The sequence below is a fragment of the Leucoraja erinacea genome, chromosome 8, assembly GCF_028641065.1.
Source record: "Leucoraja erinacea ecotype New England chromosome 8, Leri_hhj_1, whole genome shotgun sequence".
Classification (NCBI taxonomy): Eukaryota; Metazoa; Chordata; class Chondrichthyes; order Rajiformes; family Rajidae; genus Leucoraja; species Leucoraja erinaceus.
In genome coordinates, this window is record NC_073384.1 from 69333691 (window position 1) to 69361683 (window position 27993).

The 27993-nt window shown below is 47.4% G+C and overlaps 1 protein-coding gene across 1 annotated transcript in view; it reads right to left on the bottom strand.

The window, feature by feature from the left end:
* yipf4 (Yip1 domain family, member 4) overlaps positions 1-27993 on the bottom strand; it is a 33833-nt gene that overhangs the window by 4369 nt on the left and 1471 nt on the right. Inside the window, exons 2-3 of the mRNA XM_055639936.1 lie at positions 22166-22319; positions 1184-1355 (exon numbers count right to left, since the gene is read on the bottom strand). Of these exons, the coding sequence (XP_055495911.1) occupies positions 1184-1355; positions 22166-22319 (326 nt within the window). The remainder of the gene's footprint in view (positions 1-1183; positions 1356-22165; positions 22320-27993) is intronic.

Consider the following 27993-nt stretch of genomic DNA (forward strand, 5'->3'; position numbering starts at 1 on the left):
TAAAACCTAACTTCTATACTAAATTTCCTGACTGAGGAAGACCAGCATGTAAAAGCCTTTCCCACCACCCCATCTACATGTGATGCAACATGAACTATGTACTTGTACTCCTGGGTCATTCTACACGACAACACTTCCCCAGGGACCTATCGTTCACTGTGAGAGTTCTACCCCCCAACCCCCCGGGTTTGACTTCCCAAAACGCACCACCTCACACTTCTCCGAATTAAACTTAATTTGCCATTTCTTGGCACACTTGTCGAGTTGATCAATATCCCACTATTGTTCTGAACAAACCATCTTCATTCAGTATGGACCACTTATTTTAGTGCCACCAGCAAATGTACTCATCCTGCTTTGTACATTCTCGTACAAATCAACAATATAGATGACAAGCAGCAATGGGCCCAGCACCCCGATTCCCCACATGAGACAAATCTGCATTCAGTTAAGGCTTGTGCTCTCTGTGGACTCCATGCAACCGAACCTTCCACAGCAATTAACCATGGGATGCTCACTGAAGGCCTTGCTGAGATCCACATAGACCATGTCTACAGCACTGCCCTCTCCCATTGTGGTTACTTCTTCAAAATATTCAATCAAATCCATGAGACACCATCACCCACACAAAACCATGTGGACCATCCCTCATCAACCCCTCACTTTCCAAATGCACATATATCTTATCTCTCAGAATCCATTCTTGTATCATTCTTACTACCAAGCTACAAAACACTTACTATCGAGTTATAACATTTCTTTCGATGCTCCTTAATCTCATCTGCCAGAACCATGTCTCACCCTTTTTGACTGCCCACCCCACTGCCTCATTAATAGCTAAAATGTCCCAGTTGTGAGTACATAACTATGCCCCGTAGTCAAGCAGTTTACCCGTCAGCACTCTTACATTGATATAAATGCAATTTATCCAACACATCTTTCCTCGCTCCCTATACTTCTAGCTTCCCATTTGCCTCACTAGTACATTGATTCTGTCCCTCTGCTCATCTAGTTTAAACCCTCCCAAATATCACTGCGTTACTGGACTTTATCTTGCACCAAACGATATACCCTTTATCCTGTATCCGTATACTGTGGACGGCATTATTTGTGGATCCACATTGCATCTTTCAAGTAAAATTTGCATCAATCTTATCCACTGATTCATCTCCAATATACTTACTCGAAATTGACCGTATAGTGAGATCATTGAAAAGAAAAGGACCACAGCTAGTGGGCCCCAAAAGTCAGGGTTGTCTCTCACGACCTGTCTATTAAATCCAAGTGAGGGCATTGGCATCAACACACATCGGATTTTATAGTAAATATCCTTCAGATCAATGTCCAATTCCTCCCTGAAAAAATGAGAGAAATTAGTATTCTTACATAATACTTTAATTATCGATAGTTCAGGTATGAAATATGCTAAATACATCTTTAAAAAACAATTTCAAATCAATGGCTGAAATACCCCGTAAAAGATTCCAATGTCACAAAGAACAAGGATCTCCTAACCATACAACATCCTGGAGAAACCACAAGAACAATGAGGTTTTTTTCAATCCCCAGTTTATAAAGAGAGCCACAACTGAATGAACAATACGGTGGTGACACATTTGTAAAATGCCAGGCTAATAATGTAGAGATCACATTGCAATGCAAGCGTGACAGCTGTGGAGTTTAAAGTTAAGATAATCATCTGAAATGTAAACAAAAACATTGAATTGGCAAAGATTACCAAAAGACTGCCAGATACAGACAGAAAGTAGATGGGTGGATAGACAGACAGTGCAGGAATCCCCCAGGGCCATACCCCTCGATAACAGGTATGCTTCTTTGAATACTGTCTGGGGAGGGAGATGATTGAGTCAAGAGTCAAGTCAAGAGAGTTTATTGTCATGTGTCCCAGATAGGATAATGAAATTCTTGCATTGCTGCAGACAACAGGATATTGTAGTCACACAGATCAGAGTGTCCATATACCATAGAATATATATACACACACACACACACACATCAGTAAACAGATAAAGTGCAATAGGTTGTTATAGTTCAGAGTTTGTTTGAAGTGTTTAATAGTCTGATGGCTGTGGGGAAGTAGCTATTCCTGAACCTGGATGTTGCAGATTTCAGGCTCCTGTACCTTCTACCCGATGGCAACGGAGAGAGGAGTGTGTGGCCAGGATGGTGTAGGTCCTTGATGATGCTGGCAGCCTTTTTGAGGCAGCGACTGCGATAGATCCCCTTCATGGTGGGGAGGTCAAAACCGATGATGGACTGGGCAGTGGTTATGACTTTTTGAAAACCTGAAAGCTATGTGCATTAATGCGAGGAGTATTCAAAATAGGGTGGATGAATTGAATGCGCAGATGCTGCTTTTTATGGATGGAGGGAGGGAGGGAGTGACTGAGGGTAGGGGAAAGGAGAGGTTAGGGAGGGATTGGGGGAGGAGTGGGAGGATAGGGGAAAGATCCTGAAGGAGGTGAGGAGGGAGAGTGAGGTGATTGAGGGAGAGGAAGGGGCAGGGAGGGAGAGGGAGAAAGTGGGGGAGGTGAGGAGAGTGGGGGATGAGGGGGAATAGAGGAAGAGGATGGGGGAGTGGGGGAGGTAGGAAGTAGGGAATAGGGGGAGAGGAGGGCAGTGGGAAAGTCAGGAGGAATAGTGGGGTGGGGGGAAATAGGGGGAGAAGAGGAGTGGGGGATAGAGGGATAGGAGGGAGGTAGGGAGGAGAGAGGAGTTATGGAGGGAGGGAGGGAGGGAGTGACTGGGAAGTGAGGGTAGGAGAAAGGAGAGGAAGGGAGAGGTGATGGAGAGATTGAGGGAGGGCAGGAGGAGAGGGGAAAGAAGATGGAGGGTGAGAGACTGCTGGGGGATGAGGGGAAATGAGCCGCACCTGCGCAGTTGGGGGTTATGCGTGAGTGGTGCAATATTGCGTTGGGAGGGACGGGTTGCATTGGGGGAACCGGTGAGTGGTGGAATATTGCATTAGGGAACGGTTTGCGTTGGGGGACTAGGCCTCCCGTGTGACAGACCCAACGGGTCCCACTCAATCTAGCTATACTTAGTTGACGGTGGAGATGCAATTGCAAAGATTTAAAGACCGCATGGATGAACTCCATAAATTGTTCATCCCTGTCTGGCGAAAAAATAAAACGGGAAAGGCGGCTCGACCACGACTGACGAGGGAAATCAAGGATAGTGTTAAATCCAAGGAAGAGGCATATAATTAGCATACCACTGGCGGCAGGGGGGAGGGACCATAAAACCTGGAAGTGTAGTCCCTCACTCAGTCTCTGCCAGAACCAGGAAGCGAGAGTATCACGGCTCTCTGAGCTGCGAATAACACTGTTTGCCTCGCCTTTTTAACAAGTTTGTGTTCACAAAATGAATTTTGGTTGTCAGGTGGCTGCAGCCCAATTGTTTGCCTTGGCTTGGCTTTAAAATCTTTGCAACAGTTTGATGCCAGCCCAAGAATCCATTCGGCCCACAATGTCTATACTAACCCTCTGGAAACCAGTACCTTCGGCCCACAACACCCATACTAGCGCAACAGACAGCCCCCCCCACTGGCGAGCAATATTGGAATTGGTGGAGAGGTGGAATATTGCGTTGGTGACCAGCCCTCCCGCATGATGCTGGGATTTACTAGTAATGTTGTGATATTACCTGCCTCAAGTACCTCCTCCAGCAACTCGTTCCAGACACCTACCACCCTTTGTGTAAAAAGGTTACCCCTCAGGCTCCTATTAAATCTTTCTTCCCTCACCTTAAACCTATGTCCTCTGGTTCTAGATTACCCAAGTCTGGGCAAGAGACTCGATGCATTTACCTGATTTATTCCTCTCATGATTCTGTACACCCCTCACCCCCTGCGCTCCAAGAAATAAAGTCCTAGCCTGCTCAATCTCTCCCTGTAGCTCAGGCCCTCGACTCCTGGCAACATCCTCGTAAATCTTCTCTACACCCTTTCTAGCGTGACAACATATTTCCTATAATAGGGTACCTAAAACTGAACAAACTACTCTACATCTAACCAACATCCTATATACTGCGACATGACATTCCAACTTCTATACTCAATGCTCTGGTTGATGAAGGCCAATGTGCTGAAAGCCTTTTTGGCCATGTTTGACCATCTCCCGGCGACTCCACCTTTAAAGAATTATGCCCTGGCACACATCCCTCTGCTCTACAACACTCCCCAGAAACCTACCATTCACTGTGTGGGTCTTGCCCATTCAGTCTTCCCAAAACACATCACTGTATAATATTTCTCTGTATTAAATTCCATCAACCATTCTTCAGTCCACCTCGCCAGCCAATCACGACCCTGCTGCAATTTTTTGACGCCCTTCTTCACGATCTACTATACCACCCACATTTGTGTCATCTGCATACTTGCTAATCACCCCACGGATGTTCTCATCCAAATCATTGATATAGATGACAAACAGCCATGGGCCCAACACCGAACCCAGAGGCCATGAACCCAAATTGCTAATAATTCAGCTATCTCTCCTCAGATCCCATACACTCTAACCTTTTAGGCCAGCGTACTATGCGGGACCTTGTGGAATGCCTTGATAAAATCCAGATATACTTCTACAGCACTGGCCTCATCAAGCTTCCATGTGGGTATCGTGGGAAAGCAAATGAACGTGGAGCCTGGATTGGTGCTTCGGACAAAGATGTTGTGGCCATTGAGCAAATGTGATTGCGAGGACACGATTGGCAGCGTTCCAGGTTTCCGTTGTGATAAGAGAGGTCACGGTGGCATTTGTAGAGGACATACTGGAGAGTTTGTTCACTAAGGCGATATGGGTAGAGCATAAAAATAGTTTTAAGATCATACATTTAAGACAAGAGGGGCAAAGTTTAAAAGAAATGTGCAGGGCAAGTATTTATATTTACACAGACGGTGGCAAGTTCCTGGATCGCAGTGCCGGAGTTGGTGGTTGAGGCAGTTATGGCAGGTGCATTAATGGGCCTGTCCCTCTTAGGCGATTTTTTCGGCGATTGCCGGTGACGGTCATAGTCGTAGCAGGTTGGTGAAAAACCAGCGATTGGACCCCCTGCATCAATGTCTACAACAACCTACCACCTAGTCGATGTCAAGCTACGGAAAGCTACCGACAACTGGTGAGCCATTACGACGTCCACCTACGACCACACCTACGACAACCTACGTCCACCTGCGACAAACTACAACAAGGTACAATAATTCAGTCGCTGGTACCCGTCACTGGTTGACATAGGTAGTTGCCGATGGAATTCACCGAAGTCAGCACCAGCAACAACCTACATCATCATGGCGACAAGCTGCATTATCCTGGCGACAACCTACGACAGCACCTACGTCAGGGGAAGTCAAGCTATACTCTTTGGCGTCAAGCCAACTGTCGCTGAAAAGTTTGGAACATTTCAAAATCCAGCGGCGACCTGAAAAACGCTACGATTCTTTGGGCGACTCACGACCATACAGGCGACACCCCGGCGACCATGTGGCGACAGCCTAGTCGGCTGTAGTCGCCTAAAAAAAATCGCCTAAGTGGGACAGGGGCAATAGGAGGCTTTCGGATAGACATATTGATATGCAGGGAATAGAGGGATATGGATTATATGCAGGTAGATAAGAGATGATCGGTATCATGTTAAGCATTGACACTGTTGGCTGAAGGGCCTGTTCTTGTGCTATATGTTCTAAGTTCAAATAAGAAAGATGGATTGTAAGATATTCTAAATTCTAATGGGATTCTAAAAATCCAACTGACTTTAAGTCCTTCAAGGCAAAAAGTTGGCCATTCAACCCATTCGAATCCCTCTGGCCAATGTGTGATTATAGATTCTGCAATGATTAGAATGGATCGAAAAGTTAATGTGAAATCAAAAAGGCAAAATGGAGCAAAACTGCAAGTAGATTAAGTTGGGGAAATTTGGGTATTCTGGTGTACGAATGACAAAAAGCTAGCACACAGGCCCAAAAAGCAGTCAAGGATGAACAAAACAGTGCCTGGGAGAAATAGAAGATTTTTGTTGCTCGTAAAGTATGTTGCTGATTGAGGCAGGCCGATTGGCAGAGTAGCAAATAAAAGGGAAGCCAAGTACTGAATCAGTGAGAGATATTTTTCTACCTTCAGAAGTTCGACATGGAGTGGGAGAGCAGACATCTTGAAGGAGAGAAAAATCAACTTTTTAAAAAAGCAGCAGAAAGTAGAAGAGTTTTGTTTTATTGCTGGTTCAGAGTTTCTGAGTGAGGAGGCAATAAATAGATTGAAGCAAGTATCCAATCGGCCAGGATACCTATTTACCTATAAGCTAGACAAGCTTAAGCATAGGGCCTCGAGGTCTAGGGGGGCCTCGCAGAGCTGGATTCACCACTAGGCTTCATAGGCTGAAGCCTAGGGCCTCAAAATCTAGGGGGCCTCCGGCCAAGGCAGGGCACCTACCGTTCAACTCTGGGCGGGCCCCCATCAATATCTCTCTCTCTCCATCTCCCCCCGCGATCCGTATCTGGGCCGCCGGGCTCCGCTCGCTCCCCATCCGCCGGCACGGCAGGCCGCCTTGCACATGCGCATTGCTGCAGCCTGCACGTCCTCCCCCTGCACGTGCGCAAAACCACGGCCAGCGCATCATCGGCCGCCCTGCGCATGCGCACTGCAACTAGTCGGTGCTGGGCACTTTCTCCCTCGCTTGAATTGTGGGAGATTTGGCCGCCAGCGCTGAAAACCAACGCGGAGGGGGCCTCACAAGTGGAACAGCTTAGGGCCTCACTTCATCTAAATCCGGCCCTGCAATTGGCTGAGCAAGAGGCAGAGTAGCAAATAAAGAGATGGCAAGGTACTGCCTGTTGGGAGAAGCATGCAAACAAGTTCTTCAGCCCAACTTACCCATACTGACCAACATGCCCTATCTACACTAGTCCCACCTGCCTGCATTTGGCCCATATCCTCTCCATGCATCCGAATACATGTTTTTTAAACATTGTGATAGTACCTGCTTACTCTACCTCCTCCAGCAGCTTGTTCCATACACCTACAACTCTTTGTGTGTAAAAAAAAGGTATCCCTCAGGTTACTATTAAATCTTTCACCCCTCACCTTCAACCTAGATCCTCTGGTTTTTGATTGGGGCAAAAGACAGTGCATTTACCCGACCCTGGCAACATCCTCGTCAATCTTCTCTGCACCTTTCCAACTTGACAACATCTTTCCTATAAGATGGTGGCCAAAACTGAACACAATATTCTAAATCCCTAATCAGCACGTGCTTCTAAATGCATGGATATCTTATCCCTCAGAATGTTCTCTGGTAATTTTCCAATCACAGATATAAGGCTCACTGGCCTCTCGTTCCCAGGCTTTTCCCTTCAGCCCATCTTAAAAAGATGCACAACATTTTCAGTGGATGGATTTGGTGGAGAAGAAACAGTGTCAGTTAGGGGCAGAAAGGAAATGTATAACGTATGATAAGTGTATTCCATCCTGTTTTGATATTCCTGGTGCTCCACCATTGTTTGATGGAGGGTCAGGATAAGCATGAGACAGGCATGGGTATTTAGCATTTGTTTGAGTGTTGAATCAATCGCCTGTAGTTTATTTTACATAGTAGATATTTACAGAGTTAGCTGCTTAGCTACATACCGGTAGTGTCGATGGTGAGAGCAGCTATTCAAGGGTGTGGTTCGGGAACCCCAGAATTAACTGTTGAGCATTCCTGAGGTGTCGTGGGCCTGACTTAAAGAAACACCAGTGAAGGGTGGTGCCCACTTGATAACCCCCTTTATATGCCGCTACCTACACATCGTAGTTTTTGTTGTCCCCAGTGTTGCAGTGCTAAATGTTTAGGTGCCGGGGCTGTGAAACAGGGGCGTCACTTCAGGTTTTGCTTGGGGGGGCGGGGGGGTGGGGGCGGGAAGCTAGTCTCCAAAAAGGGTCAAACAAGATTATAGCCTACCACTACATCCCAGTGAATAGCTAGTACCATAAAACATATAATACTGAATTTAATAATATGACAAAATATTGCACTGTTGCACTCACTAATTATGATGAAATATAAATATCACACAAGTTAAGATAAAGACAGTAATCATGTCTTTTTACAAAGGTGGCGGCCCATCACCAACTTGCCCCGACTCTCCCACAGCTCTGGGCCCTCACACACACACACCCACTCACTCACACACACGCGCACCCACTCACATGCACACCCGGTCCCACTCACCCCCACTCCCACACTCCACCGATACTCCTTGACTTGACCACCCGCCCGCAGGCCCGGAGCTCCATCGCTGGACCGCAGCGCTGCCTGCCCAACCACCACGAGGCCGAGATGGCCACCATGAGGAGCAGCAAGAAAATCCACTGCCTCTCCGACCCTCGCCACCTTCTCGGCCAAACCCAGACCCGGACCACTGAAGCTGCCGACTCTCATCACCTCCCCGGGGCTGGGCCACCGACGCTATCGCCGACCTTCACCTGTCTCCCCGGACACCGATGCTACTCTCGGCGACCCGCATCTCTACACAGGGGCCTCCACCAACCCTCGCCTCTCCACCGCCCACCAGCGGGCCAGAGCCGTCACCTCACCAGAGATCCAGGCTCAGCACCAGGCCCACAACCTTCAGTCTAGCTGGCGCTGGGTCCTAGTGCTCCCCCCCCCCCCCCCTCCCTCCTACAGGGAAGGCTCATCAGTAGTGATAGGTCTTCCCATTCCCCCTCTTTTAATCAGCTTATACTGACCCCACACACTCACTAGTTAAAATCCTTTGTCTTTTTTACAGTGGTGCCCAAGTTGGAGTGGCAGCACTGCACCCCTGGTTGTCCCCTAGTTTAACTATGTAAAGGCATTTTAGATTCCCATGTAGACAAAAATGCTGGAGAAACTCAGCGGGTGAGGCAGCATCTATGGAGCGAAGGGAATAAGCAACGTTTCAGGTCGACACCCTTCTTCAATCTGATGTGGGGGGTGGGGTGGGGGGGGACGGGAACAAGAAAGGAAGAGACGGAGACAGTGGGTTGTGGGAGAGCTGAGAAGGGGAGGGGAAAGAGGGAGAAAGCAAGGACTACCTGAAATTGGAGGTCAATGGTCAATACCGCTGGGGTGTAAACTACCCAAGCGAAATATGAGGTGCTGCTCCTCCAATTTGCAGTGGGATTCACTCTGCCCATGGAGGAGGCCAAGGACAGAAAGGTCGAATTCGGAATGGGAGTGCTGAGCCACTGGGAGATCGGGTTGGTTATTGCGAACTGAGCGGAGGTGTTGGGCGAAGCGATCACCAAGCCTACGCTTGGTCTCACTGATGTAGAGCAGCTTACACCTAGAGCAACGGTTTCAATAGATGAGGTTGGAGGAGGTGCAGGTGAACCTCTGCCACCTGCAAAGACGGCTTAGGTCCTTGGATGGGGTCAAGGGGGTAGGTAAAGCGACAAGTGTAGCATTTCCTGCGGTTGCTAGGGAAAGTGCCAGGGGAGGGGGTGGCTTGGGTGGGAAGGGACAAATTGACCAGGGAGTTATGGAGGGAGCGATCTCTGCGGAAAGCCGAAAGTGGAGGAGGTGGGAAGATATGGCCAGTGGTGGGATCTCGTTGGAGGTGACGAAAATGTCGGAGGATTATCTGTGTGTATGTGACGGCTGGTAGGGTGGATGGCGAGGACAAGGGGGACTGTCCTTGCTACGAGTGGGGGGGGGGGGGGGGGGGGATGGGGAGTGAGAGGGAGCTATGGGATATAGAAGAGACCCTGGTGAGAGCCTCATCTATAGTCGAAGAGGGGAACCCCTGTTCCCTAAAGAAAGAGAACATCTCCGATGCCCTGGTTTGGAACACCTCATCCTGGGTGCAGATGCAGCGTAGACGGAGGAATTGGGAGTAGGGGATTGAGTCCTTACAGGAAGCAGGGTGGGAAGAAGTGTAGTCCAGATATCCATGGGAGTCAGTGGGTTTGTAGTAGATGTCGGTCAGTAGTCTGTTACCTGCGATGGAGATAGTGAGGTCTAGAAACAGTAGGGAGATGTCGGAAATGGTCCAGGTGAACTTGAGTGTCGGATGGAAGTTAGTGGTGAAATGGATGAAGTCAGTGAGTTCTGCATGGGTGCAGGAGGTAGCACCAATGCAGTCGTCGATGTAGCGGAGGTAGAGGTCGGGGATAGGGCCACGGTACGCCTCGAACAAGGATTGTTCGACGTACCCTACAAAGAGGCAGGCATAGCTGGGGCCCATGCGCGTGCCCATAGCTACGCCTTGGATTTGGAGGAAATGGGAGGAGTCAAACGAAAAGTTGTTGAGGGTAAGGACCAGCGGAGGAGAGTATTGGGAGACGGGGATTGGTTGGTTCTGCAGTCGAGGAAGAAACAATGGGCTTCAAGATCCTCCTGGTGGGGGATGGAGGTGTAGAGTGACTGGACATCCATGGTGAAGATGAGGGAGTGGGAGCCTGGAAAACGGAAGTCATGGAGGAGACGAAGAGCGTGTGAGGTGTGACAGGTAGGGAGGGATTTGATCGGGGGGGTGGGGAGAGATAGGATGGAGTTGAGGTATGTGGAAACAAGCAGAAACAATGGGTCTGCCAGGACAGTCAGGTTTGTGTATTTTGGGGAGAAGGTAAAACCGGGCCGTGTGGGGCTGGGGAACGATGATGTTGGAGGCTTGGGAGGGCAGGGAGCTGGAAGTGATGAAGCCAATGAAAGTGTTTGAGATAATGGCTTGGTGCTTGTCTGTGGGGTCATGGTACAAGGATGAGTAGGAGGAGGTGTCTGAGACTTGGCGGCTGGTCTCAGACCGGTAACGATCAGCGCGCCAGACTATCACGGCACGTCCCTTGTCCCAAGGATAAGTAGGAAGAGAGTTGGCGCCTGGCCTCAATGTGGCATTTGGGATTGTGTTTAGAGTCATAGAGTGATACAATGTGGAAACAGGCCCTTCGGTCCAACTTGCCCACACCAGCCAACATATCCCAGCTACACTAGTCCCACCTGCCTGTATTTGGTACATATCCCTCCAAACCTGGTCCTATCCATTTATCTGTCTAGCAGTTTCTTAAATGTTGGGATACTCCCTGCCTCAACTACCTCCTCTGACAGCTTGTTCCATACACCCACCATCCTTCGTGTGAAAAAGTTACCCCTCAGTTTCCTATTAAATCTTTTCCTCTTCACCTTAAACCTATGTCCTCTGGTCCGCGATTCGCATACTCTGGGCATCCACCCGATCTATTCCTCTCATGATCTTATACATCTCTATAAGATCACCCCTCATCCCCCTGTGCTCCAAGGAATAGTCACAGCCTACTCAGCCTCTACCTTTAGCTCCGACCCTCTGGTCCTGGCAACATCCTTGTATATCTTCTCTGAACCCTTTCCAGCTTGACATCTTTCCTATAACACGGTGCCCAGAATTGAACACAATACTCTAAATGCGACCTCACCAACGTCTTATACAACTGCAGCTTGACTTCCCAACTTCTTTGAACAAGTTAGGGCTTTATTCTTTGGAGCGCAGAAGGTTAAGGGGGGACTTGGTAGAGGTTTTTAAAATGATGAGAGGGATAGACAGAGTCGGAGACAGTAAGACTGGTGGGAGAACTGGGAAGGGGATGGAGAAAATCACAGAGGAGGAGCAGTGAGACAAAAGCTTTTCCCACTGAGAGTAGGGAAGATTCAAACAAGGGGACATGACTTGAGAATTATGGGACTGAAGTTTAGGGGTAACATGAGGGGGAACGTCTTTACTCAGAGAGTGGTGGCTGTGTGGAATGAGCTTCCAGTGAAGGTGGTGGAGGCAGGTTCGTTTTTATCATTTAAAAATAAATTGGATAGTTATATGGACGGGAAGGGAATGGAGGGTTATGGTCTGAGCGCAGGTATATGGGACTAGGGGAGATTATGTGTTCGGCACAGACTAGAAGGGTCGAGATGGCCCGTTTCCGTGCTGTAATTGTTATATGGTTCTATACTCAATACTCTGGCTGATGAAGGCCAATGTGCCAAAAGCCTTTTTGACCACCCGATCTTCCTGGGATTTCACCTTCAAGGAACCATGCACCTACACTTCTAAGGAGACACAAAATGCTGGAGTAACTCTATGGATGAGGCAGCATCTCTGGAGAGAAGGAATGGACGACGGTTCGGGTCGAGACCCTTCTTTAGACTGATGACAGGGGAGGGGAGCGGGACAAAGATAGAATGTAGTCGGAGACAGTAAGACTGGTGGGAGAACTGGGAAGGGGATGGAGAAAATCACAGAGGAGGAGCAGTGAGAGCCTGAAAGAGGGTCTTGACCCAAAACGTCGCCCATTCCTTCTCTCCAGGGGTACCTATTAGATGGAGTGCAGGGACATCGCATTGATTAGTACTTCGGTCAAGTCAGCCGTGTGAAGTCCAGCAACAGGTAGAAAACCACAGTTTGTAGTTCCCCTGTCACTGATGAGAAGGGAACAAGCGCTGTAGAGGTGAGGTGAATCTGCCAGTAGGAGAGAAGATCGGTGGGCTGAAACCTAGAGGCCTGGGGCAAGTGAAAGGAAGGATTGGGAAACAGTTAATATAGATTGATAAAGGTGTTAGACAGGGCGAAAGGGACAGTGGAAAACAGGTTAGAGAAGGGGAGAGATTATTTATCAGTACGGTGCTGACAGGTTTGGAGTTACTGAGAGAAAGAAGGTGCAGGTTCTGCAATTGGTTAGATCTAGACGACAGGGAGATATAGAGAGATCAGTGAAGTTTAAGTTTCCGTTTTAATTGTCATATGTAGGCCAACACAGGGTCACAGTACAATGAGATGTACTGGTCACCCCAGTAATAATATGACAAGGATAAAATAAGATAAATATGACATTGTAATGGCAAAAAGACAATAATAAGATCATCAACACAACAGCAAAAAAACACACGTGCTAACAAAAAGCTAGTGAGCAGATATATAATGGGAAATATGTTTATGAGTTCAGAAGCCTGATGGTAAAAACTGTTCTTAAGTCTGGTGGTACATGCAGCCATGCTCCTGTATCGTCTGCCTGATGGGTGGCTGTGGTCCTTGATGATGCTGTGTGGCTTCCGCAGGCACCGCCGGTGGAAAATGTCCCGAATGGCCGGGAGACAGTTGCCAGTGATGTGCTGTGCCGCCTTCACCACTCTCTGTAGTGATTTGCGGCTGTGGGCAGAACAGTTCCCGTACCAGACTGTGATGCAGCCCGTCAGCAAGCTCTCGATGGTGCATCTGTAGACGTTTGTGAGGATGCTGGAATTCATGCCAAACTTCCTCAGTCTTCTCAGGAAAGACCCGCTGGTAGGCTTTCTTATTAGTTATTGTGCCCGTGTGCAGTGTCCAGGAGAGGTCCTCAGTGATGTGCACACCGAGGAACTTGAAGCTGCTGACCCTTTCAACCTCAGCATCACCGATGTGAATGGGGAGGTGTCCACTCCCCTGCTGTCTCCTGTAGTCCACGATCATCTCTTTAATTTTGCAAACATTGAGAGAGGTTATTTTCCTGGCACCAGCTGTTTAGTGCCCTTATCTCTTCTCTATAGGCCGTCTCATTTTTGTCTGTGGTGAGGCCCAGGATGGTCGTGTCGTCAGCAAACTTTAAGATGATGTTTAGGAGGGGAGACAGTTAAGAAAGCAGTGGAGAAAGGCTAGAGTTGAGGAGAGAGGGGGAAGTCATGTTTTGTAATTAGAGTTAAGAAGTCAGTTTGGAATACTAAGGATGACAACACCTTGGAAGAAGAGAAGGAAGAATCAGAGTCTGGTCAGCACTTTATAGGGATCCATTTAAATTTGTTAGAAGAATGGTTAGTCAGGAAAAGAGCAGAAAGCTCAAAGCTTCAAATGAAGCTAGAGGAATAATTACAGGACATATTCAGATATAAAAAAAGATTCAAAAATGGGTTCCCCTCCAAATATATCACCCCAAGGAGAGATAGAGTAGAAGATAGATGTTAGGCCACCAAAGTGGAATCTGTAATAAAGCGTGCAAAGGCTTTTTCAGCCCAGGGCCAAATGGAGTCCACTACCGGGTATATAAAAGTGTGCCTGGTGTACTTAGGTTCTTGTGGAGGCTCTTGCGAAGAGTTTGGGAGAAACAGGGTCATACCAAGGGTTTGTCGTAGAGCAGAGGGAATTTTCATTCCCAAGGAGCAAGAGTCTACAGAGTAAGTCTGTTTAGGCCTATATGTATCGTAAATGTAGAAGGCAAGATTTTCTTTAGTATAGTGGCACAGAGACAAGTTATTTAGAAAGGGGCAGGTTAATAGATACCACAGTGCAGAAAGCAGGAATCCTGGGCTTAAACACATTGGTGTAATACGGCATCAGATTCATATAGCCAAGCTCGAGAGAAGTGATCAGCGTGTAGTGTTTTTAGACCTAGCAAATGTCATGGAAGGGTTGGGGTTATTGAGATAAACCTTTGACAGAAAGGTTCCTTTGAGAGAAAAACAAGAAATGTGCTTTGCTCTGTTCCACATAGTCTTATTTGGATTGCTTTTTTCCTAAAGAATTTCACGATTGTGATAGCATATTACTAAGATCTCCAAATGTGTACAGTGGACTTCACAACAGCATGGCGGAGACTAGAAATAGGCATTCTGGCAGGTTGTACTATTTCCCTGCTAGCTTTTACAATGGCGCTGGAGCTAGTGATTAGAGCATCACGGTGGGGAGAGAAGGCAGGTCGGACTGCACCTCCCACCAATCAGGGCCTAAATGGAAGATAACAATCATTTGGTGACACCAATGGTAGTTTATATAATGAGGGCATTAGAGTGTTAACTGATAATCTCAAATGGGCTAGATTGACATTAAGCATAGTAAATCAAGTGTATTTATTTGGCTAGAGGGAAGGTGGTAGATAAAAGGTTTTAAATAGAAGAGGAAGAAATCCCATCTATAATGGAGGAGCCAGTTAAAAGCTTGGGTAGGTCATATAACAGGAAGTTGGATGACACTGAACAGGTTCTGCAACTTAGAAAATATGTTGACGGGCTGGATAGGATAGAGAAGTCAGGGCTTCCAGTCAAGTTGAAGTTGAGATGTTTGCAGTTTTGGATATTCCCTAGCTTGATGTGGCCTTTAACAGGATATGAGGTATCAATAACCGAGGTGAAAATGGTTGTATTCAAGAGAGTGGAGCTGAGGAACAAGAAAGGGATGATCACCTTGCTGGGGGCTGTACTACAGACCCCCGAATAGTCAACGGGAATTAGAAGAACAAATGTGCCGGGAGATTGCAAACAGCTGCAGGTCAAATAAGGTTGTTGTTGGGGATTTTAACTTTTCCAATATAGACTGGGAAAATCATAGGTTGGTTTAGATGGGGTGCAATTCCTCGGAAGTGTTCAGGAGAGATTTCTTAAGCAGTATGCGGAGGCCGCCCATTCGTGAGAGGTTCTATACACTGGATCTAGCTTTGGGAAGGGCAAGTTAATGATGTGTGTGTGGAGGAGCCTTTTGGGACGTGACCACAGTTTGATTAGGTTTAAGATAGTTATGGATCGGGACGGAGAGGGTCCACGTGTTAAAATGCTCAACTGGAGTAAGCCCAACTTTGAAGGTATGAGAGAAGGTCTCGCTAAAGTTGACCAGAGCAGGTTATTTGAGGCAAAAGCAACATTGGCCAAGTGAGATGTTTTGAAAGTGTACTGAAGAAAGCTCAGGATGTGTACGTCCCCGTTAGAGTGAAGGGCAAAGCCGGCAAACATAAGGAAGCTGGCTGTTAAGGGAAATGGAGACATTAGTCAAAAACAAGAAGGATGCATGGGACAGGTATAGGCAGTTGGGATCAAGTGCATCCCTGGAGGAGTTTCTGGAACTAAGGAGTAAACTAAAAAAGGAAATCAGAAGGGCAAAAAGGGGCCAGGAGATAGCTCAGGTGGATAGCATTAAGGACAATCCCAAAACATTGTATAAGTACATAAGGGGAAAAAGGGTTTAAGAAGGAACTGCAGATGCTGGAAAATCGAAGGTAGACAAAAGTGCTGGAGAAACTCAGCGGGTGCAGCAGCATCTATGGAGTGAAGCAAATAGGGGAAAAGGGTAACGAGAGAGAGAGTAGGATTTTCAGAAATCAAAGTGGTCACCTCTGTGTGGAGCTACAGGAGATGAGCAAGGTACTAAATGAGCATTTCTGCTCTGTATTTACCGAGGAGAAAGACAGTAGCATGGAGGAAATTGGAGCAGTCACTGGAAGTGTCTTGAGAGCAGTCGGGGTCACCGTCGAAGAAGTATTGAATGTACTGTCATGTTTGAAGGTAGACAAATCTCCAGGGTCTGATCTGATATATCCGAGGACATTGTGGGAAACTATAGTGGAAATTGCAGGAACCTTGGTTGAGATTTTTGAGTCTTGAACACAGGAGAGGTGCCGGAAGACTGGAGAGTGGCAAATGTTGTGCCTCTTTCCAAGAAGGGCTGCAGGGAAAATGCTGGGAACTACAGGCCGGTGAGCTTAACATCTGTAGTTGGGAAAGTTACTGGAGAGTATTCTGAGGGATAGGAAATACAGACATTTGGATGGGCAAGGGCTGATTAGGGACAGTCAGCATGGTTTTGTACGTGGAAGGTAGCGTCTCACAACTCGGATTGATATTTTTTGAAGACGTGACCAAAAAGGCTGATGAAATCAGAGCCATAGATGTTGTGTTCATGGACTTCAGTAAAGCGTTCGACTAGTGCTGTGCCTCGGGGTTTGTTGCTGGGCCCGTTACTGTTTGTCATCTGCATCAATGACTTGGATGAGAACATTCAGGGCAAGATTAGCAAGTTTGCTGATGATACAAAATAAATGTGGTTTTACAGATAGTGAAGATGGTTGTGAAAGATTGCAGCCGGATCTAGATCGATTGGCCAGGTGGTTGGAGGAATAGTTGATGGAATTTAATACAGAAAAGTGTCAGGTGTTGCATTTTGGGATGTTGAACAAGGGCAGGACCTACACAGTAAATGATAGGCCGCTGCATTATGTTATAGAGCAGAGGGATCTAGTAGTACAAGTACATGGTTCCTTGAAGGTTGAGTCGCAGGTAGATAAGGTAGTCAAAAAGGCTTTTGGCACATTGGCCTTCATCAGTCAGAGTATTGAGTATAGAGTAAGTTGGGAGGTCATGTTGCAGTTGCATAAGACGTTTGTGAGACCGCCTTTAGAATATTGTGTAAGAAAGAACTGCAAATGCTGGTTTAAATTGAAAGTAGACACAAAATGCTAGAATAACTCAGCGGGACAGACAGCATCTCTGGAGAGAAGGAATGGGCGACATTTCGGGTCGAGACCCTTCTTCAGACTGGCAACATTTCGGGTCGAGACCCTTCTTCTGGACTCGGTTCTGGGCACCACGTTATAGGAAAGATATTGTCAAGCTGAAAGGGTTCAGAAAAGATTTACAAGGATAATGCCAGAACTAGGTGTGAGCTATAGGGATAGGTTGAGTAGGCTGGGTCTCTATTCCTTGGAGCACATGAGGATGAGGGGAGATCTTATAGAAGAATGTAAAATCATGAGAGGAATAGATGGGGTGGAAGATTGCAACCTTCATGTTGTCCGCCCTGTTTTGACAAATGCAATCAACCTGGTGTGCACATTTAAATAACATCAAATAGAGCAAGTTGTCCAACACCTTTAGGCTGTGTACGTCATACGCAAGAAGAAGAGGATTAAATCGGGTAGATGCACAGAGGCTTTTGCCCAGAGTAGGGGAATCGAGGACCAGAGGACATAGGTTCAAGGCGAAGGGGAAAAGATTTAATAGGAATCAGAGGGGTAATTTTTCCACGCAGGTGGGTGTATGGAACAAGCTGCCAGAGGAGGTAGTTGATGCTGGGACTATCCCATCGTTTAAGAAACAGGAACATGAATAGGACAGGTTTGGAGGGATATGGACCAAGTGCAGGCAAGTGGGACTAGTGTAGCTGGTACATGGACGAGTTGGGCCGAAGGGCCTGTTTCCACTCTATGACTCTATGAGAGGTTTAGTAGGAGGGAATGTGGTTCATGGAGGTGGGTCATGTCAGTTTCCTTATGGGGGCTTCTTATGATGTGCTACCATCACCGCAGAACCTCAAAACAATTGGTCGGTGGGGATCCAGCATGTCCCTTGTGTTCAGAGGTGGCAATGTTGAGGCATATTTTGTCAGGATGCAAGACTAGTCTTTCTCAGGGTCAGTATACTTGGCTGCATAACCAGACCAGTCTTTCTCAGGGTGAGTATACTGGCGGCATAACCAGGTCTTGAAGCGTATAGCTGCAACAACCGAAAGGAGGAGAGCACAGGTGAATTCTGTATGCAATAGGTCTGAGAGTGTAGCAATTCATTTTGTTTGTTGGGAGCAAAAGGTAGAGGAGGAAAGGTTTCAGACAGGCACGAGTTAGGCTAGCTAAGGGAAGCCAATGATTCGGAGATGCAAGTAGATTTGGATGGAAAGTTTGTTGTTATTGAACTGACGTTGCCTTTGGAGAACTCAATGGATGAGACTTATGAATGGAAAATGGGAACATTTTGAGGATTTGACATCAGAGGTTGAGCAGCGAGAATGAAAAGCAAAAGTGCGTTCGGTGAAAGTGAGTAGTGGAGGTTTCGTAACTTTCGACCATGTCACTATTTGGAGAGCAAGGAATTTGTGGACAGAGTTTGCATCAAGCCCTAAAGGATGTCAGAGGCAGCAGAGCAAGGCAGTACGTGGATTTGGTGAAGAAACTGTCAGCTGGGGACAGAAAGGAAATGTATAATGTGTTCATAGTCATAGGGTCTTACAGCATGGAAACATGCACTGTGCCCCAACTTGCCCACACTGGCCAACATGTTCATTCTACACTGGTCCCACCTGCCTGCGTTTGGCACATATCCCTCTAAACTTATCCTATCCATGTCCTTGTCTAAATGTTTCTTAAACATTGCGATAGTACCTGCCACAACTATCGCCACCGGCAGCTTGTTCCAGACACCCACCACACTGTGTGAAAAGGTTACCCCTCAGGTTCCTATTAAATCTTTCCCCCCTCACCTTAAATCTACATCCTCTGGTTCTCAATTCCCCGACTTTGGGCAACAGACAGTGCGTCTACCCGATCTATTTCTCTCATGATTTTGTACACATCTACAAGATCATCCCCCATCCTCCTGTGCTTCAAGGAACAGAGTTCTAGCCTGCTCAACCTCTCCCTGTAGCTCAGGGCCCCAGAGTCTTGGCAACATTCTAATAACATTTATCAACGCCTTTTCCAGCTTGACAACATCTTTCCAAAAACATGATGCCCAAATTGTGGTCCCACCGACATCTTGTACATCTGCAACATGTCCTCCTAACTTCTATACTCAATGCTCTGACTGATGGCCAATGTGCCAAATGTATTTTTGACCACCCTAACTTAACTACCTGTGATGCCACATTCAACAAACTATGTCCTCTCTCTCCCCCCCCCCCCCCCCCCCCCCCCCCCCCCCCCCTTTGGAATTGGGCTTGGTTTTCTTGGTTGAGTGCAAACCCTGGCATCATAGCACAACTACTTTGTGTTTCAACATTAAATCACCTTCCAGCACCTCACCTGCAATTTAATGACTGCTCCCAAGTCTCAGCAGGGCACCAGCAATTTCCTCTCTAGTTTTCCAGCGACCTCGGAAATATTTGATCAGGCATGGGAGATTTGTCTGCCTTTATACGCATCGGGACCTACAGCACCTCTTCGATGTCACATTGACTACTCTCAAGACACTTCCATTGACTGCCCCAAGTTCCTCTGTACACAGTAAAAACTGAGGAGAAATACTCATTGGAGGACCTTACCCATCTCCTGTAGCTCCACACAGAGTTGACCACGAGGGGGCCCATTCTCTCTCTGGTTACCCTTTTCCCCTTTATCTAATTGGGATTAGCATTACTAGTAACTGCCAGAGCTGCCTGTTTTTTTCCCCTTCCGATTTTCTTTTTTAGCTTGCGGCCGAGAGTGCTGATGTCAGGAGCTGGGCAGCAGCCAGCAGGAGATGTAAATGAGAGCTGCTGGATACACATGAAGCAGGCATACAGGATCATGTGATGTACTGTAGCTGCACAATGTGGGAACTTGTGGACCTTCTGGTGGCCACACCTGCAGCAATCTGATTGATCAAATAACTTAAAGTTAACGACCTGGAGTGTGAACTTCAAACACTGTGGCACACCAGGGACGGGGAGAATTACCTGGACACTGTTTCTGGAGGCAATCACAACCTATTAGTGTAACTGCTTGCTACTTGGCTGTGGTCAGGAGGAGTGGGTGACTGCTAGTGAGACAGGTAGGGGAATAGAGGGAAAGGCAGTGTTACAGGAGCCTCGGCCCTTGAGCTCGTCAGGCAGGTCTGAGACTCTTGCTTGCTGTGCAGACGTATGTGGAGGCTGCAGGAAGGATGAGCAACCTTACATGGAGACCATGGTTCAGGGGGCTATTCAAGAGCAGAGAGAGAGAAGAGGCACGTAGTTGTCATTGGGGATAGTATAGTCAGGGGAACAGACACTGTCACGATGATCGAGAGTCCCGAAGGCTGTGTGTCTGCCTGGTGCCCGGGTTCAGGACATCTAGTCTGAAATGCAGAGGAACGGAGTAGGAGGGGATGATCCAGTCATCGTGGCTCATGTGGGTACCAAAGACGTAGGCAAAACAAGGAAAGAGGTTCTGCTGAGGGAATTTGAGCAGCTAGGAACTAAACTGAAAACGCAGAACGAAGAAGGTAACGAGCCAGGAGCAAATTGGCATTGGGTCGAGAAGATTAGAGTTGACGCGTGGCTCAAAGATTGGTGTTGGGGAAGTGGGTTTGAATTTGTGAGACAATAGCATCAGTATCGGGAAGGAGGGAGTTGTTCGGACGGGATGGACTCCACTTGAACCCGCTGCAAGTATGTAAGGCAGCAACTCTACCGCTGCGCCACCTTGCCTCAAATTATATTTGAATGCACGCAGAATACGGAACAAAGTGGATGGGCAGAAAGGTGGGGTTGATATTGTGGGCATCACGGAGACGTGGCTGAAAAGAGGATGGGATCTAGGTGCAGAATATGCAAGGTGATACATCCTTTCGAAAAGACAGACAGGTGAGCAGTGGGGGTGGGGTAGCTCTGCTGCTAAGAAATGAAATTTAGTCCTCAGCAAGGGATAACATCGGATCAGAAGGTGTAGAATCTTGCCGGGGGGGGGGGGGGGGGGGGGAAAGGGGTTCTGTGGGCTGTTTTTATGGGTTAGTCACCTACAACTGGAGAATTAAATGCTCATGCCATTGGGTTGAAAGCTACAGAAGTGGAATATGAGGAGCTGTTCCTCAAGTCTGTGTGTAGCCTCACTGGCAATGGAGGCAGCCCAGGACAGGAATAGGAACGGCAGCAAATGCAAGATCCAGTGCGTCTTGGCAGACTGAGCACTTGTCTGCCAAAACAGTCGGCCAGTCTATGCTTGGGTTTCCCCTTGGTTGAGGCCTTACTAGGAACACCTGTCTTTTCAGCTCTGGCTGTTGTCAAACATGTTGCCCATCAAAAATCCCCCCACGCTTGTGTTCACCTATTACTGGCCATGTTGTCATGTGGCTCCTCTCGCAGCTTTCTTTGCCGCTCCCCCTGCAACTCGCACACAGACAGAAGGTTCCCCACCTGAATCATCACCTGCCCATGTTCTCCAGAGATGCTGCCCAACCAACTCTAGCAGTGTTTAAGAAGGAACTGCAGATGCTGGAGAATCGAAGGTACACAAAAAAGCTGGAGGAACTCAGCGGGTGCAGCAGCATCTATGGAGCGAAGGAAATAGGCAACCTTTCGGGCCGAAACCCTTCTTCAGACTGATCGGGGGCGGGGACAAGGGTGTCTAGCAGTGTGTCTTTTTTAGGCATATATTATGTTCACCATCATTTGGTCGAGTCATTAAGTACAAGTCAGTAAGCAACGAGACAGTTCCAAAAAAAAAAAAAAGTTAGCTCTATAAAACTTTGGTTAGGCCGCATTTGGAGTATTGCGAGAAGTTCATTTGTTGCATTGTGTTTTATTGAGAAGTCCATCGTCTGTATTATTCTAATCCCAACAGGTTTGAGAAAATCTTAATACAATTCATGCAATTTAGTTAAGTTTCATATTAAAGCAGCCATCTCAACATCTACTTAAATATTCACTTCCTAAAATACTAATTATGTCAAGCATGCACAAACTAAAACCCAAGGATAAACATACAAGAGAGGTTTTGAGTCCTCGGAATCTTCTTCCTCCACTTCCAGAAGCCATCCATATCCCCTTTTCCTGAGAAATGCAGTTGCTGATGAATCTTTCGTATGGGCATTTTCCACATTAAGTATAACATCTGGAGAGTCTATTGAACCAGTGAGCTCTGCAAAAAGATTAAAACTTAAGATGTCAAGACAGTTATAATTCTTTTAAAAAGTGATGGCATTGATATAAATTTCACACACTTTATTTACTGACTGCACAAATGATGCAAGTTTTTTTTTTGAAGTGATGAGGAAAGTTGATGAGGGCAGAGCATCTTGGACACCTCTTCAAAATCTCAATCAAATTCAAAGGATGTCATTCCCTAGGTGCATGCGGACCATGTCTAATCAGGCCTTTCCAAAGCAAATAAATCCAATATTTAGTTTAGAGATACAACAGGCCCTTCGGCCCACATAGTCCGCACCAACCAGCGATGCCCACACATGGACACCATCCCACACACACAGGCACAATTTACACTTAACCAAGCCAATTATCCTACAATCCTGTACGTCTTTCGAGTGTGAGAAGAAACCGAAGATCTTAAAGAAAACCCACACGGTCACAGGGAGAACATACAAACTCCGTACAGACAGCACCCGTAGTTGGGATCGAACCCGGTTCTCCGACGCTGTAAGTATGCAAGGCAGCAACTCTACCGCTGGGCCACCATGCCTCAGAATTCTTTCCAATAATTTTACCACCATTGATGCAAGGCTCACCAGCCTATTTATCTGGTTTATCCCTGCTGCCCATTTCAAATAAAGGTTCAACCCCAGCTACATTCCAGTTTTTCTGCAATCCCCTTGCCTGCGGCCAACAAAATTACAAAAATCACTGCCAGATCCCCAGCTATTTTTTCCTTCACTGATCACAACATCTGAGAATATACCTGATCAAGCCCCAGGGATTTATCCACCCAAATACTTGTAATTATCTCCAACATTTACTTCAGTGTTGATATTCTCCATGACTCACTAGCTTCAATGCCCTTGATGGAAAGATCACAAATGCTATTCAACCTTACTCATCTGTCAGAATTGGGAAAGGAACATCGGCCAAGTGGGATGTTTTTAAAAGTGTGCTGAGGAAAGCTCAGGATGTGTACGTCCCCGTTAGAGTGAAAGGCAAAGCAGGTAAACGCAAGGAAGCCTGGCTGACGAGGGAAATTGAGACATTAGTCAAAAACATGAAGGATGCATGGAACAGCTGGGATCAAGTGCATCCCTGGAGGAGTTTTGGGAGCTAAGGAGGAAACTAAAAAAGGAAATCAGAAGAGCAAAAAGAGGCCAGGAGATAGCTCTGGCAGGTAGCAATAAGGACAATCCCAAAAGATTTTATAAATGCACTAGACTAAATGGGACCCATTGGGTCTCATGTTCACACGGGAGGGCTGGTCCCCCAACGCAATATTCCACCTCCACCAATTCCAATATTGCTGGCCAGTGGGAGGGGGGAGGGGGGGGGATTTCTGGCGCTAGAATGGGTGTTGTGGGCCAAAGGGACTGGTTTCCAGAGGGTTAGTATGGACATTGTGGGCCAAATGGATTCTTGGGCTGGCAGCTCAGTCACTCTGGCCTGGTGGGCTGGCAGCTCGGAAACTGCCAGAAATTCTGCCCAAAACAGGTGAGAGACTCTGTGAGAGAGAAGGGGAGAGGGTGCAGAATCAATTTTAGACATTTTTCATCTTTTTCTGCAGATCACAGCAATGAAGGAAGAAAGTCTATCCTGGAGAGGTTGAGTAGGCTGGGTCTCTATTCCATGGAGCACAGGAGGATGAGGGGACATCTTATAGAGATATACAAAATCATGAGAGGAATAGATTGGGTAGAGTCTTTTGCCCAGAGTTGGGGAATCGAGGACCACAGGTTCAAGGTGAAGGGGAAAAGATTTAATTAGAATCCGAGGGGTAACGTTTTCCACACAGAGGGTGGTGGGTGTATGGAACAAGCTGCCAGAGGAGGGAGTTGAGGCTGGGACTATCCCATCGTTTAAGAAACATTTAGACAGGTACATGGATAAGACAGTTTTGGAGGGATATGGACAAAGTGGAGGCAAGTGGGACTAGTGTAGCTGGGACATTGTTGGCCAGTGTGGGCGAGTTGGGCTGAATGACCTGTTTCAACACTGTATCAATCTCTGACTAATTATCTAAATTAAAAATTCCAATCTTTTCAATATTTCTCTGCATTCACACCACCTGGTGGCCTCAAACATTTTCATCTTTGGCCTCTCTCACATTATCATTTAAAAATAAATTGGATAGGTATTTGGACGGGAAAGGAATGGAGGGTTATAGTCTGAGTGCAGGTAGATGGGACTAGGTGAGACTAAGTGTTCGGCAAGGACTAGAAGGGCTGAGATGGCCTGTTTCCATGCTGTAATTGTTATATGGTTATATGGTTATTCTTTGCCCGATCACAGCCAACCAAATGTTCAACCAGGCTGAAGCAGGGTCTTGATCCAAAACACCACTCATTCCGTTTCTCCAAAGATGTTGCCCGTCCCGCTAAGTTACTCCAGCATTTTGTGTCCATCTTCGGTATAAACCGGCAGTTCCTTCCTGCACAAATGTTCAACAATCTGGGTGCTATAACCTGAACTTTTAATACAAATCTTTGCATTTGACTCGCCCATCTTACCTACACCCTTTAAAACTCAAAATTAACATCTTATTAGAACCTTATTTTTCAATGAGGTGCCTATTGTACAATGGTAGCACTACAACAATAGAAACATAAATCTGTGCAGGAGGAGGCCATTCAGCCCTTCGAGCCAGCACCGACATTCATTGTGATCATGGCTGATTGTCCCCTATCAATAACCCGTGCCTGCCTTCTCCCCATATCCCTTGATTTCACTAGCCCCTAGAGCTCTATCTAACTCTCTCTTAAATCCATCCAGTAACTTGGCCTCCACTGCCCTCTGTGGCAGAGAATTCCACAAATTCACAACTCTCTGGGTGAAAAAGTTTTTTCTCACCTCAGTCTTAAATGGCCTCCCCTTTATTCTAAGACTGTGGCCCCTGGTTCTGGACTCACCCAACATTGGGAACATTTTTCCCTGCATCTAGCTTGTCCAGTCCTTTTATAATTTTATATGTTTCTATAAGATCCCCCTCATCCTTCTAAACTCCAGTGAAAACAAGCCTAGTCTTTTCAATCTTTCCTCATATGACAGTCCCAGGGATCAATCTCGTGAACCTACGCTGCACTGCCTCAATCACAAGGATGTTCTTCCTCAAATTAGGAGACCAAAACTGTACACAATACTCTTACCAGAGCCCTATACAACTGCAGAAGAAACCTCTTTACTCCTATACTGAAATCCTCTTGTTATGAAGGCCAACATTCCATTAGCTTTCTTCACTGCCTGCTGTACCTGCACGCCAACTTTCAGTGATCGGTGTAGAAGGATGCCCAGATCTCGCTGTACCTCCCCCTTACCCAACCTAACCCCATTGAGATAATAATCTGCCCCCTTGTTTTTGCCGCATAATCTCACATTATCTATACAGGTGCACAACCTTTTATCCGAAAGCCTTGGGACCAGACACTTGTCGGATTTCGGACATTTTCGGATTTCCGAATGGAAGATTTTTAGCGTAGATTAGGTAGGTAGCGCGGGCGGCTTGAAAAGTGTGGAGCGACTGCCTCCTCCCTGGAGACCGGGGAATCATTGTAAATCATTGCATAAATGTTAGTCAGTTAGTTTGGAGGGATTTTATGTGGTGGTGGTGGGGTGGGTGGTTGAAGGGGTAAACTTTAATTCTTAGTCCCCTACCTGGTCGGCGACTCCCCAACATCACGGAGCTGGGGGCTCCGTCCGGCCGCGGGCGGCGCCGGTTGTAGCTCCGACCCCGGCAACTCGACCCCTGGCTGCGAGGCGGTCCAAATCCAACGCCGCCCGCGGCCGGACGCCCGCAGCCCCGCGAACGTTGGGAAAAGGCGGCCTCAGCGCCCTGGAGCTTACCGCACAGCGACCCGGTAAGGCATTGCCCGTATCCCAGCGCTGTGACGCCGCCGACTCCCAACATTTGCGGAGCTGGGGCTGCGGGCGTCCGGCCGCGGGCGGCGCTGGATTTGGAGCGCCTCGCAGCCAGGGGTAGAGTTGCCGGGGTTGGAGCTACAACCGGCGCCGCCCGCAGCCCCAGCTGGGAGTTGGCGGCCACAGCGCTGCGGAGCTTACTGCACGGCGACCCTGTAAGGCATTGACCGCTCCCCGCCTCTCCGACCAGGTAGGGGACTAAGAATTAAAGTTTACCCGTTCAACCCCCCCCTCCCTCCTCACATAAAAGTCCTCCAAACTAACTGACTAACATTTAAGCAATGATTTACAGATGTTTAAGTGTCTCCCCGGTCTCCGGGGAGGAGGCAGCCGCTACAGTAGTACAGACCTGGGTTGACCGTGGGTCGTTTCGGGTCAAGTTTGGCGCCAAACGCGAGCTTTGGTGTGCAGACGACATCCCGGAAAAAATGGCCGGTTTTCGGAGTTTTTCGGTTTCCGGAACACCGGATTAAAGGTTGTGCACCTGTATTATACTGCATCTGCCACGCATCTGCCCACTCACTCAACCTGTCCAGGTCACTCTGCAACCTCCTAACATCCTTTTCAAAATTCACACTGTCACCCAGCTTTGTGTGCAAATGCAAGAGATAGAATTGCCAGTGGCAGTTACTGCTTCTGCACAAGTGATTTGGGATGTTTATAGATACACCGCGGAATCAGGCCCTTCAGCCCACTGAGTCCGCGCCGACCAGCAATCACCCATACACTGGCTCTATCCGACACATTAGCGCCAATTTACAGAAGCTAGTCAACCTACAAACCAGTATGTCTTTGGAATGTGGGAGGAAATCAGAGCACCTGGAAACTCATGCGGTCACAAATAGGATGTACAAACTCCATGCAGAAAGCACCCATGGTCAGGATCGAACCCGGATCTTTGGAGCCGTAAGGCAGCAACTCCACTGTGCTGCCCTGTGACACTACTCTATTCTTCCCATAGGTATGCAATTACTTTCTATTCAGATACTTTTCCAGTTCTCTTTTGAATACAACAATTGCATCTTCATTCATTAATACTGTACAGTAGACTTTAACGACTCAATCGATAAAATTATATTTCCTCACGTCACTGAAGATGCGTCTCAGCGCATCTAGAAGATGTATATTTTTCACCTGGAAGTCTGGTCAGCCAGTGACACCTAGGAATAGACTGGTGACTACTAGAGAGACAGTTGGCAGCACGGAAAGACGGCACCCAGGACAGGCTGGGTTAGCTCCCCAGTCTGTGTCTTTCGTGAGAAAGACACCCAACAAACCTATGGGAAGGCCTAATGAACCACCGTGGCCTAGAAATCCATCAGGTGAGAATGAAATGCTCGGAGAAGGAGAAAGAGGTGCAGGGCATAGACCTTGAACCTGGTGAGATGCAGGAGGAGCCCGGCCAGGACTCACCCCACAGAGCCCAGTCCCTCCACGCACTGGAGTCTCCCAACCCCTGCAGAGTAGTTATAAAGATGGACGATCCATGGGCGGTTGCTGCTGGGATGCATGTTGGGGCCAGATCAACCCCGGCTGGGTCTCCTGGGCGAGGGTGTCTAATGTTGTGAGACCCGAAACACCCGATTACCCCAGGTCACCACTGAAGATGCGTCCCAGCGCCTCTAGATGATGTATATTTTTCACATTGGTTTCTTTATTTACTTTCACATTTAATACCCTAGTTTTGGTTCCACCACCATCAAGAACAGTTTCCTATCACCTATTTTGTCCAGACTCTTCACAAC